Here is a 15,050-nt window from a genome sequence, read left to right as displayed (position 1 = left end):
AGTCTGTGATTCTTAACTCAGGCTGCATGACAATCACCTGGGGAGCTTCTAGAAAATACTGATGCCTGGGCACCCAACAGAACAACAGAAACCAAATCTCTGGGGAGTGGGAGTCTGGTGCCTGTATTTTTTAAAACCCAAATGAATCTAATACAGAGCGTAGATTGCCAACCACTAAGATGACTGAATGTAACTAAATAAGCTAGAGGAAGGAGATGAGGAAGGTTACTGTTTTCAGATTCTCCAGACTAGAGAAAATTTAACTTCTATCTACCTTTAACAAAATACCATGTACGGTGTGAATCTATTTTAGTTGTTGAAAAAGGAAAAAAAAAAATCCCTAGACATAAACCTCCTATGAGTCCGGTACACATTCCTACCCACACATCTTAGGATCAACAACACGCTATCTATGATAAATTCAGAACGGTGGGATCATGGGTGATTTTTTACTTTTTTATACCTTTCTGTATTACCTAACTTTTTTTAAACAAAAACATTTCACTTTTTTGAGCTACAGGTTTTGAAATTAAAAAAATAAAAATAAAAACTTGCACCTTTATAATGTGGAAAACAACATTGTAAAGCCATACCACAAACTACTATTTCAGAATATTAGGCCTGCCGTGTAAGGCTATTCAGGCTATGGAATTTATGATGTGAACAGTTAACTCCTGGAACTGCACAACACTGAGGCCCGTTTATTGCAGTATGTCAAAAGAATAGCTGATGAAATAAATCGATAAATTTCACCCTTAATCCCTATTGTTCAACCTCTTCACTAAAGTCTTTTCTGATGCCACCAACTAATAACCATAATAATTTATTTTCCCCCCGAATTCCTACAGAATTAGCACTTTATTTCACATGGGCTCATGAAAAAGGGGATGAAGTTTTTAAGCCCTCTGCCTCTAATTCAGAATACCTAGAAGCTGACTGACTTGGGAGAAGCATTAGAAAATTTTACCTATCTCCTCACCAGGATCCCTGACACACTCCATATTTGATACAATAAAATAGCAGAAAAAAGTACAATAGTGCTTTGGTGATAAACATAAGCTACCATTTACAACTGCATAAGGCAAATGCAGGTTTTAATGTCTCAGTTATAAAAGGGCTGATTTCGTAAAATGAAAAAGACACATACAACCTCTGAGGCTGGACAATATTCCAGCAAAGAATAGGAGGCTTTCCAATACAGCAACAACTCAGTAAGGAATACAAGGACAATGCAATGACTTATATGCTATCAGAGTTAGTATATGTTACACATCAATATGTAAGGAGAAAGCACTAGTGCTCTTGAAAGAGGCACCTTAAAGAGACTGTTTGGAAGACAGTAAAGACTAATAATCCCTGACATAGGGGCTTCCTACAAAGAAATATGCAATTACAATAGGCACCGAAAGATAATTTTAAAATGCAGTTAAGAAAGCTAACAACTGGAACTCAGTATTCATTCAACAAATATTTTATGAGCATTTATTATGTGCCATGCTCTATGCTAGGTATTACAGAAACAATGGTTAATAAAACACTCTGTCCTGCCACTCACAAAGCTTTCAGCCTAGTGGGTACCCAAGAAATATCTCTGACAATTCTATGCCCAAAGCCCTCAATTTCTACAGTTCTGATTAAAGTGTTCCTTAACATCTGAATATACTGCAGTTGGGAAAAAACACGGGGGGGGGGGGCAATGATACTATATTACACGAAATGCATTTTATGTGGTTGATTACTACATTGCCCAATTTGACTGATAAGAGAATAAACATAGAATTAATTATATATACATTACCTGTGATATTTTCCACAAAAAATTTGACATCAGATGTTTGGTCAAAGTTATAACCTCCAATTATAGTTGTTTCTATGGGGGAAAATCACATTTTATATAGCATTTTTAATCTTTTTAAAGCCTGCATGTATTGCAAATTAGTTTTAACAACAATAAGTACTGCTTCATATATAATTCTGTGATTAAAAACATAACTTTTGCTGAGATTTGGAGGTGACTTTAAAGATTGAAAATCCAAAAGAAAATGATAAGCCATTGTCGGGGGAACTAAAAGACTTTAAATCTATAATCTCTAAAACAAGCTAATAAGGAGTCAGCTTTACCTGTTTAACCACTTTCTTAACACACACCCAAATAATGACAGTAAATCTCAATGTGTGAAGGTTTCTTGTAGGTTACTTATTAAAAAGTTCATAGCAAAGAAAGTGTAAAAAGAATCAGAAGGGAGAACCAGTCAAAGACACAAACTGTTCTACCATATTAACTATATGTAATGATTCTGTAAATATGTTGATTACAAATATCGACCCACTATAACACTGATATTTATTATAAGTTTGTGCTTTCAATAACTACACTTTTAAATTATTCTACAATATACTTAAGAATGTAGATTCCCTTTAACCTGTCTAAATAGCATTCTAACATACAAATTTTTAAAAAGAAATTTACCCTATGAGAATAAACTCAGTGTTTCACCTAAGTAATTTTTCCAGACCCATGAAGCTTCACTCTAACTTTCTTAACTTCATTTAACTTTTATTTGCTACCTTAAGATAATCTTAAGAATTATTTGGTTCCCTGACTACTATATGTTGTGTCTTATCGATGTCTACAGGACTGCCTCTGAGAATCCCCTTCTTTGCTCCTTTCCTTTTCTAGTAATTTGTGCTGAATAATATCTACACTGATTGAGGGCCTATGAGCTTTCCTATTCCTTCATTATAAATCAATTTTAGTTGAACAGAAATCATTTTTCTTCTTGCTTCTGGCTATATATAATTGTTAAATACCAGAACTAAAAGAGTCTAATTAGTAAAATTACCAGTTTCACAAGAGGAAACAAACTCATTGCAGGAAAAATGGCAATGACCAAGATGAAATCATTTTCATGGTAGATACCACTAAGTAAAATAAGGTTTTGCAAAAAAAAAAAAAAAAAAAAACCAACAACAACTTAATGTAGTAATTTAGCAACTAGACTAAAAAACTCATGTCACAGTAAAATAATATTTAAGTTCCTATATCCTTGGTTTTAAAGATCTGTTAATTCTTCATATTATATAACAAGTTTCCCTATACAAATTTGATTTCTAAAAATTATTTTTTAAACTTTTTCATGTAAAGAACAATCTCATCTATAGATATATTAACTGTAAATTAATCCAAACCAGGTTCTGAGTTGGGTATTTACATTACATAATTTGTAATTCATAGGATTTTCATAACAATGATAGATGGAATTCAAGGAGACTAGAGCTAGTGTCATGTATGTCCTAGAATGAAGTTCATGAAGTACTCAGTAGACTGTTACAAAAAAATGATTAAATGTTACAACCTCTAACTAAAGACCTTAAGACACCTTAACATCAAAGTTATGGAATACTTTAAATACAACAAAAATATGGAAAAGTTCAAAAATCTTTATAATCCATATAAAAGAAAAAATTAACATACTCATAAATACTGAAAAACTCCTTAAAATTTTATATTGCTGAAATTATTTCTAAGGGTAAGATAAATGAAGTTCCTAATCAAATCTGAAAAAGGAAAGGATATATAGAGAAATAAAAAGTAGGTGAGAACTGAGTAAATTAAGTGAAGTTTACTTCAAATGTTAAAATCATTAATAGTCAACTCAAATAATTTGGGACTAGGATTACACAGCATCTGTTGAACTATCTCCGTGTATTAAATAAATATGAATCAAACCCACTAAAAGAAACATGGTTAATTCCTAATATACCTATTTCTGAATTTTTATGCTTTCCCATTTTTTAACAGCTCTGGTTTGTTAGCAGGCTTCTCTGAACAAGCTTCTCTCAACACAAGGAAATGTATTCCTCAAAGTGATACAAATGTATCTCAGAGTGACACACTGAGTCAGACTTACATTGAAAGCTACAGACCTTTAAGATAACTTTATTCCTCCACTAACCTCCATCTCCACCTCTGCCATTCCCATCTCACCCAGGGAGTGCTTCCTAGTCCTATTTCAATTTCCTTTGACACAAAGAGGGGACCTTTCCAAACCTAAGACTCAAATAGTGAGTTGGCCTGGTCCTAATACCCAGGGTGTCTAACAGCAAAATTCCCTTCTTTTCAAGATTAATCCACTCAATCATTTTATTCTAGCTGCAACCATTCAGTGGTTGGAGTAGGATTTGGATCACTTAAAGCAGTAAAGAAAGTTAGATTATTAAAATGCTGCAGCTGCCCATGACATATTCGGCATAGAAATCACAGGTAGGTACCACGATTCAGACACATCATATCCACCCTCTGCCACTGTCCTTATAGAAAGGAGGGAGAGATTTGCAATTATTCAAATAAAGATCTCACCAGAAGCTTCTAAAAATACCTAAATGCTATTTTTATTGTCAAAATGTTTACTTAAAACCACTCTTAGCTGTTCACTAAATCACCATATCCTGGAAGTATATTCTGGCCTAGTTTAAAAGATATAAAATAAAAATCTTTAACATCCCTATAACTTAAAGCTTTTTTCTTTAAAAACTAATCATGGATTTTCCCTACCTTGTTGGTATTATTGATGAGGTCTTTTTGAATTTCACTGAAAATTAGAATGTATAATGGCATAAATGCAAATTAAGTTCACCAAGTCAAATGAAATACTAAACATAAAGGTTACAGAATTTTAATAGACTAGAGAAAACAGCAAGGAGCCAAGGTGAAAGATTTGGTAGGAATTCCATCAATACTCTGCCAATTGTGGGGCAAGGTAGACATATATTAAACTGTATTTTATTCTTCAGGTCTTCACACTATCAAGGATCATTATGCAACTTGACTTTGTAATTTTTTTGCGGAAGCAATAAAGAACCGTTCTCACTTTCTGGTCAGCTTCAGCCGAATCTTAAGGGCTACAAGTCACCCAGAGCCTGGCAACAGTAACTTTTCTTCCTTGACCCAAGAAGGCAGAGTGCCAAAGGGAAATAGCAAAGAGTAGCACTATATAAACAGGGCAAGTGGCACAAGAGCAGAGGCAAGTTATATAACCAAAATATATTTTAAAATATGTTCATAACTCGTAACAACCTTTGCCTTTGGCTGGTTTCTTGTTTGGAGTATCAGTTGAAACAGTTAATTCAATATTATCTGGATCGCCTCCTTCCTCTTCAATAGCCTACATTAGAAAGAGAAGTTAATATGCTACACAATCTATCTAAACTTAGTTTATAAAAACGAAGTGAAAAAAAATTAGCAAACCTCAAGCCTCAAAACATTAGAATTGCCAGTCATTTCATAAACCGACTTCAAAAAAGAGCAATTAAACTACACGAAAGAGTGAAAGAAACTTTCAGGAGGAAAATCATCAGATAACAAAATCACATGAAGTTTTTAATTCTACAGAGTCGAGATAATATCACACATTATCATACTGAACAAAAATCTAAAAATGCTCTAACACAGAAAAGCTGCTGGCTACTAAAGTAACTAGCATGAGTTTTTCCTAATTTCTATAATGCAAACTTATTGCTCCTCTACACAATTCCAACGCTCACTCAAACCAGAAACTAATCGGGGACGAAAAAGCAGATTATTACGCTGATGCAAAAACTACAAACCCAGTGGAAAACAAAACCTCTCACCCACCCATCAACTCCCACCACCCCCCAAGATGGGGAGGAAACGATTGGACACAATTAAACGGTAACTTCGCAGAAGTCGCCGAAGTAGCCGTTCTCTCCGAGGCCAAGAAATGCACGCGCTCACCATAGCTAAAGGCTGGGGACCGAGCGCCTCCCGGGTCTCCAGGGCCGCCCTTGGGAGGCCGCGCTGGCCTTCCGGAACCCTCTCAGCGTGGCGGGGACATCTCGGGGGAGGCGGGGGCGCGCTCGGCTGAGGGGGCCGCTCCCAGGCTGCTTGCGGTCCCTCGGCAGGCCCGGCGCGGGGGCGGGGGCGCCGCGGGAGGGTCCTCGTTCTCCACGCGCGCGCGGATGCCGCCCCGGGGCCTCGCTACCACATCGCCCCGCGAATCCTGGCGGCCAGGGGCTGCGGCAGAAGGGGGGTGCCGAGGCGCGGCCTACGCTCGCTCTCCCGGACCTCGCCGGGCCTCACCTGCTTGAGTCGGGAGACGAGCACCGTTTTGACTCCGGTGATGTCTAAGTTCCGCCGCTTCAGCTCGGACTTGAGATCGATGACCCGCAGATCGGTGATCTTTTTGCCTTCCGCCTGACCCGAGGAGGCCGCGGCTGCCACAGCACCGGTAGCGGCAGCCATCTTAGAAGAGCAGCGCGCTGCCGAGGCAGCGAGTGGGCTGCAGGGCGGCGGCAGCTGCGCCAACTTCCACTCAGGCCTCGGCGGCCGCCGGCACCTCACAACGCTGCGCACAATGAGCCGCTGGCCCCGCCCCCGGCCCGCCACCCCGGCGCAACCTGCAGCCGCAGCCGGCACCCGGATGACGGGCACGCGTGCGCACTGGCGCGGGCGACCGCCCCGGCGCGCTCCACCCGGCCGGCGGCGGACTCCGGAGTGGTGCGACCCTATTGCCTGGGCTGGGAGGTCAGGCACGTGCAACCGCACCAACGTCCGCCGCGCCGCCGTTCCCCGCCGCTTCGTTAGCCATTTTCTTGCAACGTCTCGAGTCTTGAGCAACAACGTGTGCTAGGCACTACCCGGCATAGATAGTTGGAGCGTTACTCAACACAACCCAAGGGGGCGTGTGCACGCGCGGAACCTCTCCCAGAGAAACACTTAATCAGTTCTGCTGAATAATGGAAAAAATGCGGCCAGTGTGCACTAATGAACTGTGTTCCCCGAGTTCATTCAAAATACTTCAGGGAAATCCGAGGGCGGTTAGTCCAGATGATACAAAGGGCTGGCTTGTGTGACATGTCCCACTGGCTGTCTTAGAGGAAAATATTCTCCCTTTGGCCCGTAGAAGCTCAGTTTATTCTAGGGCTGCCCCCCCTCCCCCGCTAACTTGAAAAACAGGAAAACGTCCCCTTCGTGTTGGCCTCGGGTTACCACCCTCCTCAGTGGACCTGATGGCTCAGTACGAAATTGTTCACTGAATGAGGAAATTAGTTGATAAGTACTTGTTGCCATTATCATATACCGTGTTCGCTCTTTTGCCCCCAAAATTTGGGAGTACAAGAACAATGACCAATCTTCTTATGGAGGACTGGCCTGTACAAGTGAATACCTGTTTGTAATTTTAGCCAGTATTATTAACCATCAAAGCATAAGCATTTATGGAATAAAACTATAAATTACATAAACAGTATGATACACAACTAACTATGTGGGCATTTCCTGGTTTTAAAACTTAGCGTTGGTGAGGTCTGATTCACTTCAAGTTGCTTTTTCTGATTGACTGATTAGCTCAAAAAGAGGAAGACAGGACACTACAAAATAATACCTCACTTTCGGGTAGTTCTTTATGGTTTGCAAGACCCTTTGACATACAATAACCCCCTTAATCCTTCCCAACTCTGTGAGGTAAATCTCTGCAAAGCTTAGAGAGATTAAATGACGTGTACATGTTCACACAGCTGGTATGTGGCAAAGTTGTGCTCAAATCCTGGCCTCCTGACTCCAAATCCACCTCTAGCTCTACGACAATATTAGTTTTGCAGTCATAGAATTTTAGAATTCAAAGGCTCTTTGGAAATCTAGCCCAATTCTCTTTTATATATATATAAAGATTGTAAGAGATTTATCTAGGGGCCTAAAGCTAATTATTGGCCACATTTGCACTAAACCTCAAATTTCATTCCAATGCCTTTCCCACTTGGCCACCCTCCTCCCACCTTCTGGAGATATTTTTAAAGATTATACAAAATGGGATTATATTAAACTAAAAAGCTTCCACACAGCAAAAGAAACATTAACAGAGCAAAAAAGACAACCAACAGAGTAGGAGAAACTGTTTGCAAAATATGCATCTGACAATTAATTAATATCCAGAATATACAAGGAACTCAAACAACTTAGTAAAAAAACAAGTAACCTGATTTAAAAATGGGCAAAGGAGCTGAATAGGCATTTCTCAAAGGAACATATACAAATAGCCAACAGACACATGAAAAAAATGCTTAAAATCACTAAGCATCAGGGAAATGCAAATCAAAACCACATTGAGATATCATCTCCCTCCAGTTAGACTGGCTATTAACAAAAAGACAGAGAATAACAAATGCTGGAGAGGATGTGGAGAAAGGGCAACCCACCTTTGCCCTTTCTGTTGGTAGGACTGTAAAATGGTGCAGCCATTATGGAAAATGGTACAGAGGTTCCTCAAACAACTACAGATAGAACTGCCATGGGCCGACCCTGTGGCTCACTCAGGAGAGTGCAGTGCTGGGAGCACAGCGGCGCTGGGAGCACCGAGGCCGCGGGTTCGGATCCTATATAGGGATGGCCAGTGATCTCACTGGCTGAGTGCGGTGCGGATGACACCATGCCAAGGGTTGTGATCCCCTTACCGGTCACAAAAAAAAAAAACAAAACTGCCATATGACCCAGCAATCCCACTGCTGGGCATCTACCCAAAGGAGTGGAAATCATCATGTTGAGGGGACACCTGTACTCCCATGTACCTTATGGAAGCTCTATTTACAATAGCCAAGAGTTGGGGCCAACCTCAATGCCCATCATCAGATGAGAGGATAAGGAAAATGTGGTATATTTACACAATGGAATTATTACTCTGCCATAAAAAAGAATGAAATTCTGCCATTCATAGCAACATGGATGAACTTAGAGAAAATCATGTTAAGTGAAATAAGCCAGGTACACAGAAAAAGGAACACCGCATGTCCTCAATTATATGTGGGAGCTAATAAAAAATAATAATAAACTAATAAATAAAAAAAGAAAAATATAACAATCACAATAATGTCGAGCTTTTTAAGAGAACAGAACTGAGGTTGCTGGGAATGGGAAAGGGGGAGAGAGAGGAGGGAAAGAGAGGAATTGGTAAAGGGACATGAAAATCTGTTACATTGTATAATGATGAATATACTAATTATCCTGATTTGATCATCACATACTGAACACTGGTATTGATATTCAATACTGTACCCCACAGATATGTACAGTCAACTATGTCCCAATAAAACATAAAAGTAAAAATAAAGAGGGGTTATACAAACTAAAAGCTAACAGTATACCTAAAAGGAATGGATTTTTATTTGGCTGTCTTCTTTAAAAAAAAAAAAAAAATTCTAATAATGGAGTTATCTTAAAAAGGAGATCTGTGCCTTTTGATCTGATGCACTTGGAAAGGACACAACATCACTTGCCCAAATGCCAAGAATGTTTAACCTGAATCTGATCATGAGAAAACAATCAGACAATTTCAACTGTAGGACAAAGTAACTGCTCTGGACTCTTCAAAAGAGCAACATCATGAAAATAAAGGTAGTAGAGCTGTTCTAGAATAAAGATGACTAAAGAGACATAACAGCTAAATATCATGTATGATTGTTGTTTGGATCCTGAATCAAACAATAAATAAAGCTACTACAATGACAATTGGGAAATTTGACTTTTTATTAGGTTGTGTCATTGTACCAATGTTAAATAATGAGGATATTTCAAACAGTTCATGGAAAGATTCGTATTTTCATTCTATTTTCCCATGAACTTTTTGAAGTACCCAGGTATGTGGAGTGTGATATCATGGTTGTGTAGAATGTCCTAGTTCTTGGGAGATACATGCTGAGGTTTTCAGACATAAATTATCATTCTGTGTTTGCAATTTACTTGCAAATAGTTGAAAGAAAGAGAAAGGAAGTGTGGCGATATGTTACCAATCACTAAAGTAAATGTAGCAAAATATTAATAATTGTGGCAACAAATGTGGCAAACTGTTATGGAGATAATATATTATTTAACTTTTAACATTCACAATATTTAATTTTGTTATTTAACCTATTACTCTTGTTTTCAAATTATTTATCTAAATAATTCACTTTTTCAGCACCACACTCTCCTGAGTGAGCCATGGGCCGGCCCTAAATAATTCACTTTTTAATGAATGTTTCTCTAGTACAGTATATTTTTTTCCTGTTTTCATCTCTTAGTGAAAAAAATGTAGGTAAAGGAACATGATAATTTTACTCAATATTCAGCTTATTATTTGGATATTTCATTTCTCCTAAAGCTAACAGTCTTATCTCCTATTCTTTGCAAATGTGCTAGACAGTGTATGGATGAGACAGACTTAAGCTAGTTTAAGAGCATAGACTTAGGAAATGGAAGATCCAGAATGATTCCAAATCCATTGCATTTTTTAAATTATAACATCTTGTTTTCCATCAAAGTTTATTTGCATTCCCAAAGACAGTTTTCTTCCTTTCTCCTAATGCTAAGCCCCAATTTATACTGTTCATTCATTTCTTTCTTTCTTTCTTTTTTTTGAGAAATCTTATACTCTGCTTACCATCTTCCTATCCAATATCATTGTTCCTTACCCCTACTTTCAAATAGATTTTTAATTTTTTAAATTTTATTTATTTATTTATTTTGTCTTTTTCGTGACTGGCACTCAGCCAGTGAGTGCACCGGCCAGTCCTATATAGGACCCGAACCCGTGGCGGGAGCGTCGCCGCGCTCCCAGCGCCGCACTCTCCCAAGTGCGCCACGGGCTCGGCCCTCAAATAGATTTTTAAACTTCTGTCTTGAAACATCTTTATTTAACCCAGCTGTTTCCTATTGGCAACAGTTGCATTAACGTATCCTTCTCCTAATGGAAAGTGCTTAGCTTCTTGTAATGACAGAGAAGGTAAATCAGATAGATACCTCTCTGAAGAAAACCAAAATGCTTGACAAAATATCTTTTTAAAGCATCGTCCCTGTACTGGCCAGCTGCCAAAAAACAAACACATCTTTTTTTAACGCATCCACAGCATCAAAGAACTAATAATGTAGTGAGAAATCACTGGGCCAAAATTTGACCAAAAAACTGAAAAATAAGGAGATGAGCCTACTATTTAAAGTAAAGGAAAGCATTTGCTAATGCTGAAAGGCAACCAATATATAGCACATCACACTTTAGAGTGATTTGGGGAGCAAAAGGTAAAAAAAGCTGAAGTCCAGGGTCTGCCAATGAAAGATGACCTGGTTAGCCATCTCAAGCTTAGTTTTGAGACACTAAAGGACTGCTCTCTAGAAGAAAAGGTGAATTTGAAGTAAGAAAACTCTTGTATGGACTGCAGCCATGCTTGATATTATGTTAGTGACATGAAGTCATATTCTAATACTCATGTCATATTAGTGCCACTGCTACCTGGCAGAAGCAAATGTAAATTATCCTTGAAGGAAGATAGGAAAACATTACCTATACACACAAATTATTTCCACAAACATTTTTAAAAATTACAGTGCATAGCATTCCATGAAGCTCACAAGGAGACAAGATCCCATGAATGGAAATTAGCACAAACAACAGACAATAAAAACAGGCCTTAGGTTCTTCAAATACTAGAAATACTAGATATGGGCTGCGAACAAACAAATAACTAAAACTAAAAAAACAAAAGAACTTGAAATTATAGAGTGCCATTACAGATTTGAGAATGAATCAGTAGAAATCCTAGAACTTAAAAATGATATAAATAAAACTAAGAAATTAGTGAATTTGTTTTTCAGTAGACTAAACACAAACAAAGAGAGAATTAGTGAGCTGGAGGATGGGCCAGAAGAAACCATCAAGAATGAACCATGGAAAGGCAAAAATATGGAGAATATAGAAGAAAGGCTCAGGGTCTTAGCAGGAAAGAGACTGCAAGTTCAAACTAGATAATTTAAGAAAAGTTTAATAAAGGGATTATTTGCAAAGGTATAGGCAGGGCTCAGTAAAATCATGAAAGACAGTGCACTTGGATTAAAATCAGTGCAAGCTGTTACTACCTCTAAGCCTGAATAGGCAAGGAAGGAATGATTACCAGAGCACAGAAAGGGTAGTTCTATGGAGAGGCATACATGACAGGCCTATGGCTCCAACAGAGGGATACAGGCAAGGTAACCTCACAGCAAGGAAGCCATGGGGGAGGGGGAAGGGGGTAGCAATAAATACACAAACTTCAATATTCTTTCACACTGTAATTTTCTACCAATGCTCCCATTGGCCAAACCCAGCTGAAAGCCCTGAGGTGAGAGTAAGAAAACCAATTAATTTGGTCCATAAATATCTGCCCTTTGAAAACCAAAATAGAGGATAATGGAAGGTGGAGACGAAATATCTTGCATAGAGAGTAAGATACAGAGAGGATACAGAGAGAAAGTGCAACATAATTTTAGTTGAATTTTCAGAAAGAAGAGAGAGAATGGGGCAGAACCAATTTCTGAGGAGATAGCTGAGAATTTTCTAAAACTTATGAAAGAAATTGATCCATAGATTCAAGGTGTTCAACAAAGCCCAAGTAGAATACATTTTAAAATCATATATCAAGTAGTATGGATTGAATTTTGTCCCCGCAAAAGTTTGATGTGCTGGAGGCTTGGTCCCAACTGTGACAGTGTTAAGAGGGTGGGAAGTCCTATTATGCTAATTGAAAGGTGGAGCCTTGAAGAGGTGATTAGATTGTAGGACCATGACATAGTGAATGGATTAATAGTGCTGGTCAGGGGCATGGTTCTGTGGACTTTAAAGGAAGAGTGCATGAGAAGTTCTCTCTCTCTGCTCTGCCATTTTCTGCCATGTGAGACCCCTGCATTTCTGAAAAGCCAACACCAAGAAAGACCCTCACCAGATATGTTGCTTGGACTTTGGACTTCCCAGCCTCTGAAACTGTAAGCAACAAATTTCATTTTCTTATAAATTACCCAATTCAGGCATTTTTGTTATAAGCAACAGAAACAGACTAATACTGAAAATTGGTACCAGAGAAGTGAGGTGTTGCTTATAACAAATACTTGAAAATAAGGAAATGGCTTTAGAACTGGATGTTGAGGAGAGGCTGGAGGAATTTGGAAGAACAGGCTAGAAAAAACCTAGATGATGGTGAAAGTTCAGAAGACAAGAAAACCGGGGAATGTTTTAGAGACTGGTTAAATGGTGGTGACCAGATGCTTATGGAATTGTATATGGAAAAATGGTCTGTAAAGACTATTCTAAGGAGGTCTCAGATGTAAATGAAAAGGGACTTATTGAAACTGGGGCAAAGATCACCCTTGCTATGAATTGGCAAGGTACATGGCTGCATTCTGTTCATGGACAAAAGTTTTATGGAAAGTGAAACTTAAAGGCACTGACCTAAAGTATTTGGCAGAAGAAATTTCTAAGTAGCAAAACATTCAGGAAGCTGCATGGCTCCTTGCAACAGCATATGCTGAGTTATGGCAGAAAAGGCATGACATAAAGCCAGAATGTATAATTAAAAGGGAAGCAGAGTGTAAAGATTTGGAAAATTTGCAGCCTGACCATGTGGTAGAGAAGCAGAGAGCATTTTCAGGAGAAAAATGCAGTGGTGCAAGAAGATTAGTACAAAAGAATTGTACAAAAGAGATTATCAAGAGAAAGGGGGAAAGGCCCTGAAAGCATTGCTTACATCTCTGGGGCCAGCCCCTCCATTACAAGCCCAGAGGTCTAGGGAAACAGAATGGTCTTGGGGAACAGGCCTGAGGTGCCCTCCATGGGCTCACTGCCCAGGGTGACCTTGACATGCTTCTCCCTACACCTGCACCCTAGCTGCTTCAGCTGTTCCAGCCTTAGCTAAATTGGCCCCAGGTGTGGCTGGACCTGCAGCTTTGGAAAATATAGAATGGAAGCCTTGGTGGCATCCATGTCATGTTAGGTCTGCAGGCTCAGAGAACGCTAGAGCTGTGGAGGTTTAGGAGCCTCTGCCTTGATTTCAAAGGATGTAAGGAGAAGCCTGGGGACCCAGAAAGAGTCCCAGGGATGGAGTCACCACATAGAGCCTTTGCTAGAGCAATGCTGAGCAGAAACGTGGGGTCAGAGTTGCTGCAGAGAAATCCCATCAGCACCATGCCAAGTGGAGCTGTGAGAGTGGGACTGCCATGGAGACCCCAGAATTGTAGAGCTACCAGTGTACAACACCAGCCTGTAAGAGCTAAAGCATCATCTGAGACCAGGAAAGCCATAGAAGCAGAGCTTACTGAGGACTTCGGGACCCAACCCCCACACCAGCATGCAGAGGATGTTGAACATGGAGTCAAGGTACATGATTCGCCAGCTTTGAGATTTAACACCTGTCCTGCTGGGTTTTAGACTTGTTTAGGACCTATTATCCATTTCTTTTGGCCTATTTCTCCCTTTTTGAACAGGAATATGTACCCTATGTGTATTAGACCATTTTTGTGTTGCTATAACAGAATACCTGAGACTGGGTAATTTATAAAGGACAGAAGCTTATTTGGCTCATGATTCTGGGACAGATGCATCCAGTGCCGGCCTCAGGCTGCTCTACTCATGACGGAAAGCAGCAGGCAGCCAATGGGTTCAAGCAGATCACAGGGCAAGAGGAACCAAGAGAGAGAAAGGAGGTGCCAGGGTTTTTTAACAACCAGCTCTCACGGGAACTAATAGAGTGAGAACCGACTCACTACCCCCACCCTCCGGGGAGAGCATTAATCCATTCATGAGGGATCTGCCCCCATGATTCAAACAGCTTCCAACAATGCCAACATTGGGGATCAAATTTCCACATGAGTTCTGGGAGGACAGTACATCCAAACTCCATCACTATGCTTGTTCCACCATGATATCTTGGAAGTTGATAATTTGTTTTGATTTCACATCTGGGACTTTGGACTTTGGACCTTTGAATTGAAACAGGTTAAGACTTTGGGGATGAAATGAATGTATTTTATGTGAAAAGGACATGAGTTTTGGAGGGTCAGGGGTGGAATATTATAGATTGAATTGTGTCCCCCGAAAAGTTTAATGTGTTGGAGGCTTGGTCCCAACTGTGACAGTGTTAAGAGGGTGGGAAGTCTTATTATGCTAATTGAAAGGTAGGGCCTTGAAGACGTGATTAGATTGTAGGACCATGCCATAGTGAATGGATTAATAATGGTAGTCAGGGGCATGGTTCAGAAG

At 39.5% G+C, this 15,050-nt stretch overlaps 1 protein-coding gene across 6 annotated transcripts in view; it reads right to left on the bottom strand.

Annotated features, from left to right (window-relative positions):
- SLTM (SAFB like transcription modulator) overlaps nucleotides 1-6,324 on the bottom strand; it is a 44,141-nt gene extending 37,817 nt beyond the window's left edge. For all 6 annotated transcript variants that reach the window (XM_063091086.1, XM_063091087.1, XM_063091088.1 and 3 more), the window contains exons 1-2: nucleotides 6,101-6,324; nucleotides 5,078-5,165 (exon numbers count right to left, since the gene is read on the bottom strand). In XM_063091086.1, coding sequence (XP_062947156.1) covers nucleotides 5,078-5,165; nucleotides 6,101-6,262 — 250 coding nt within the window. In that variant the 5' untranslated portion in view covers nucleotides 6,263-6,324. The remainder of the gene's footprint in view (nucleotides 1-5,077; nucleotides 5,166-6,100) is intronic.
- Between the last annotated feature and the right edge of the window lie 8,726 nt (nucleotides 6,325-15,050).

Source organism: Cynocephalus volans, chromosome 3, assembly GCF_027409185.1.
Source record: "Cynocephalus volans isolate mCynVol1 chromosome 3, mCynVol1.pri, whole genome shotgun sequence".
NCBI classification, from domain to species: domain Eukaryota; kingdom Metazoa; phylum Chordata; class Mammalia; order Dermoptera; family Cynocephalidae; genus Cynocephalus; species Cynocephalus volans.
The sequence above is the reverse complement of the archived record's forward strand: the minus strand, read 5'-3'. Positions and strand labels throughout refer to the sequence as shown.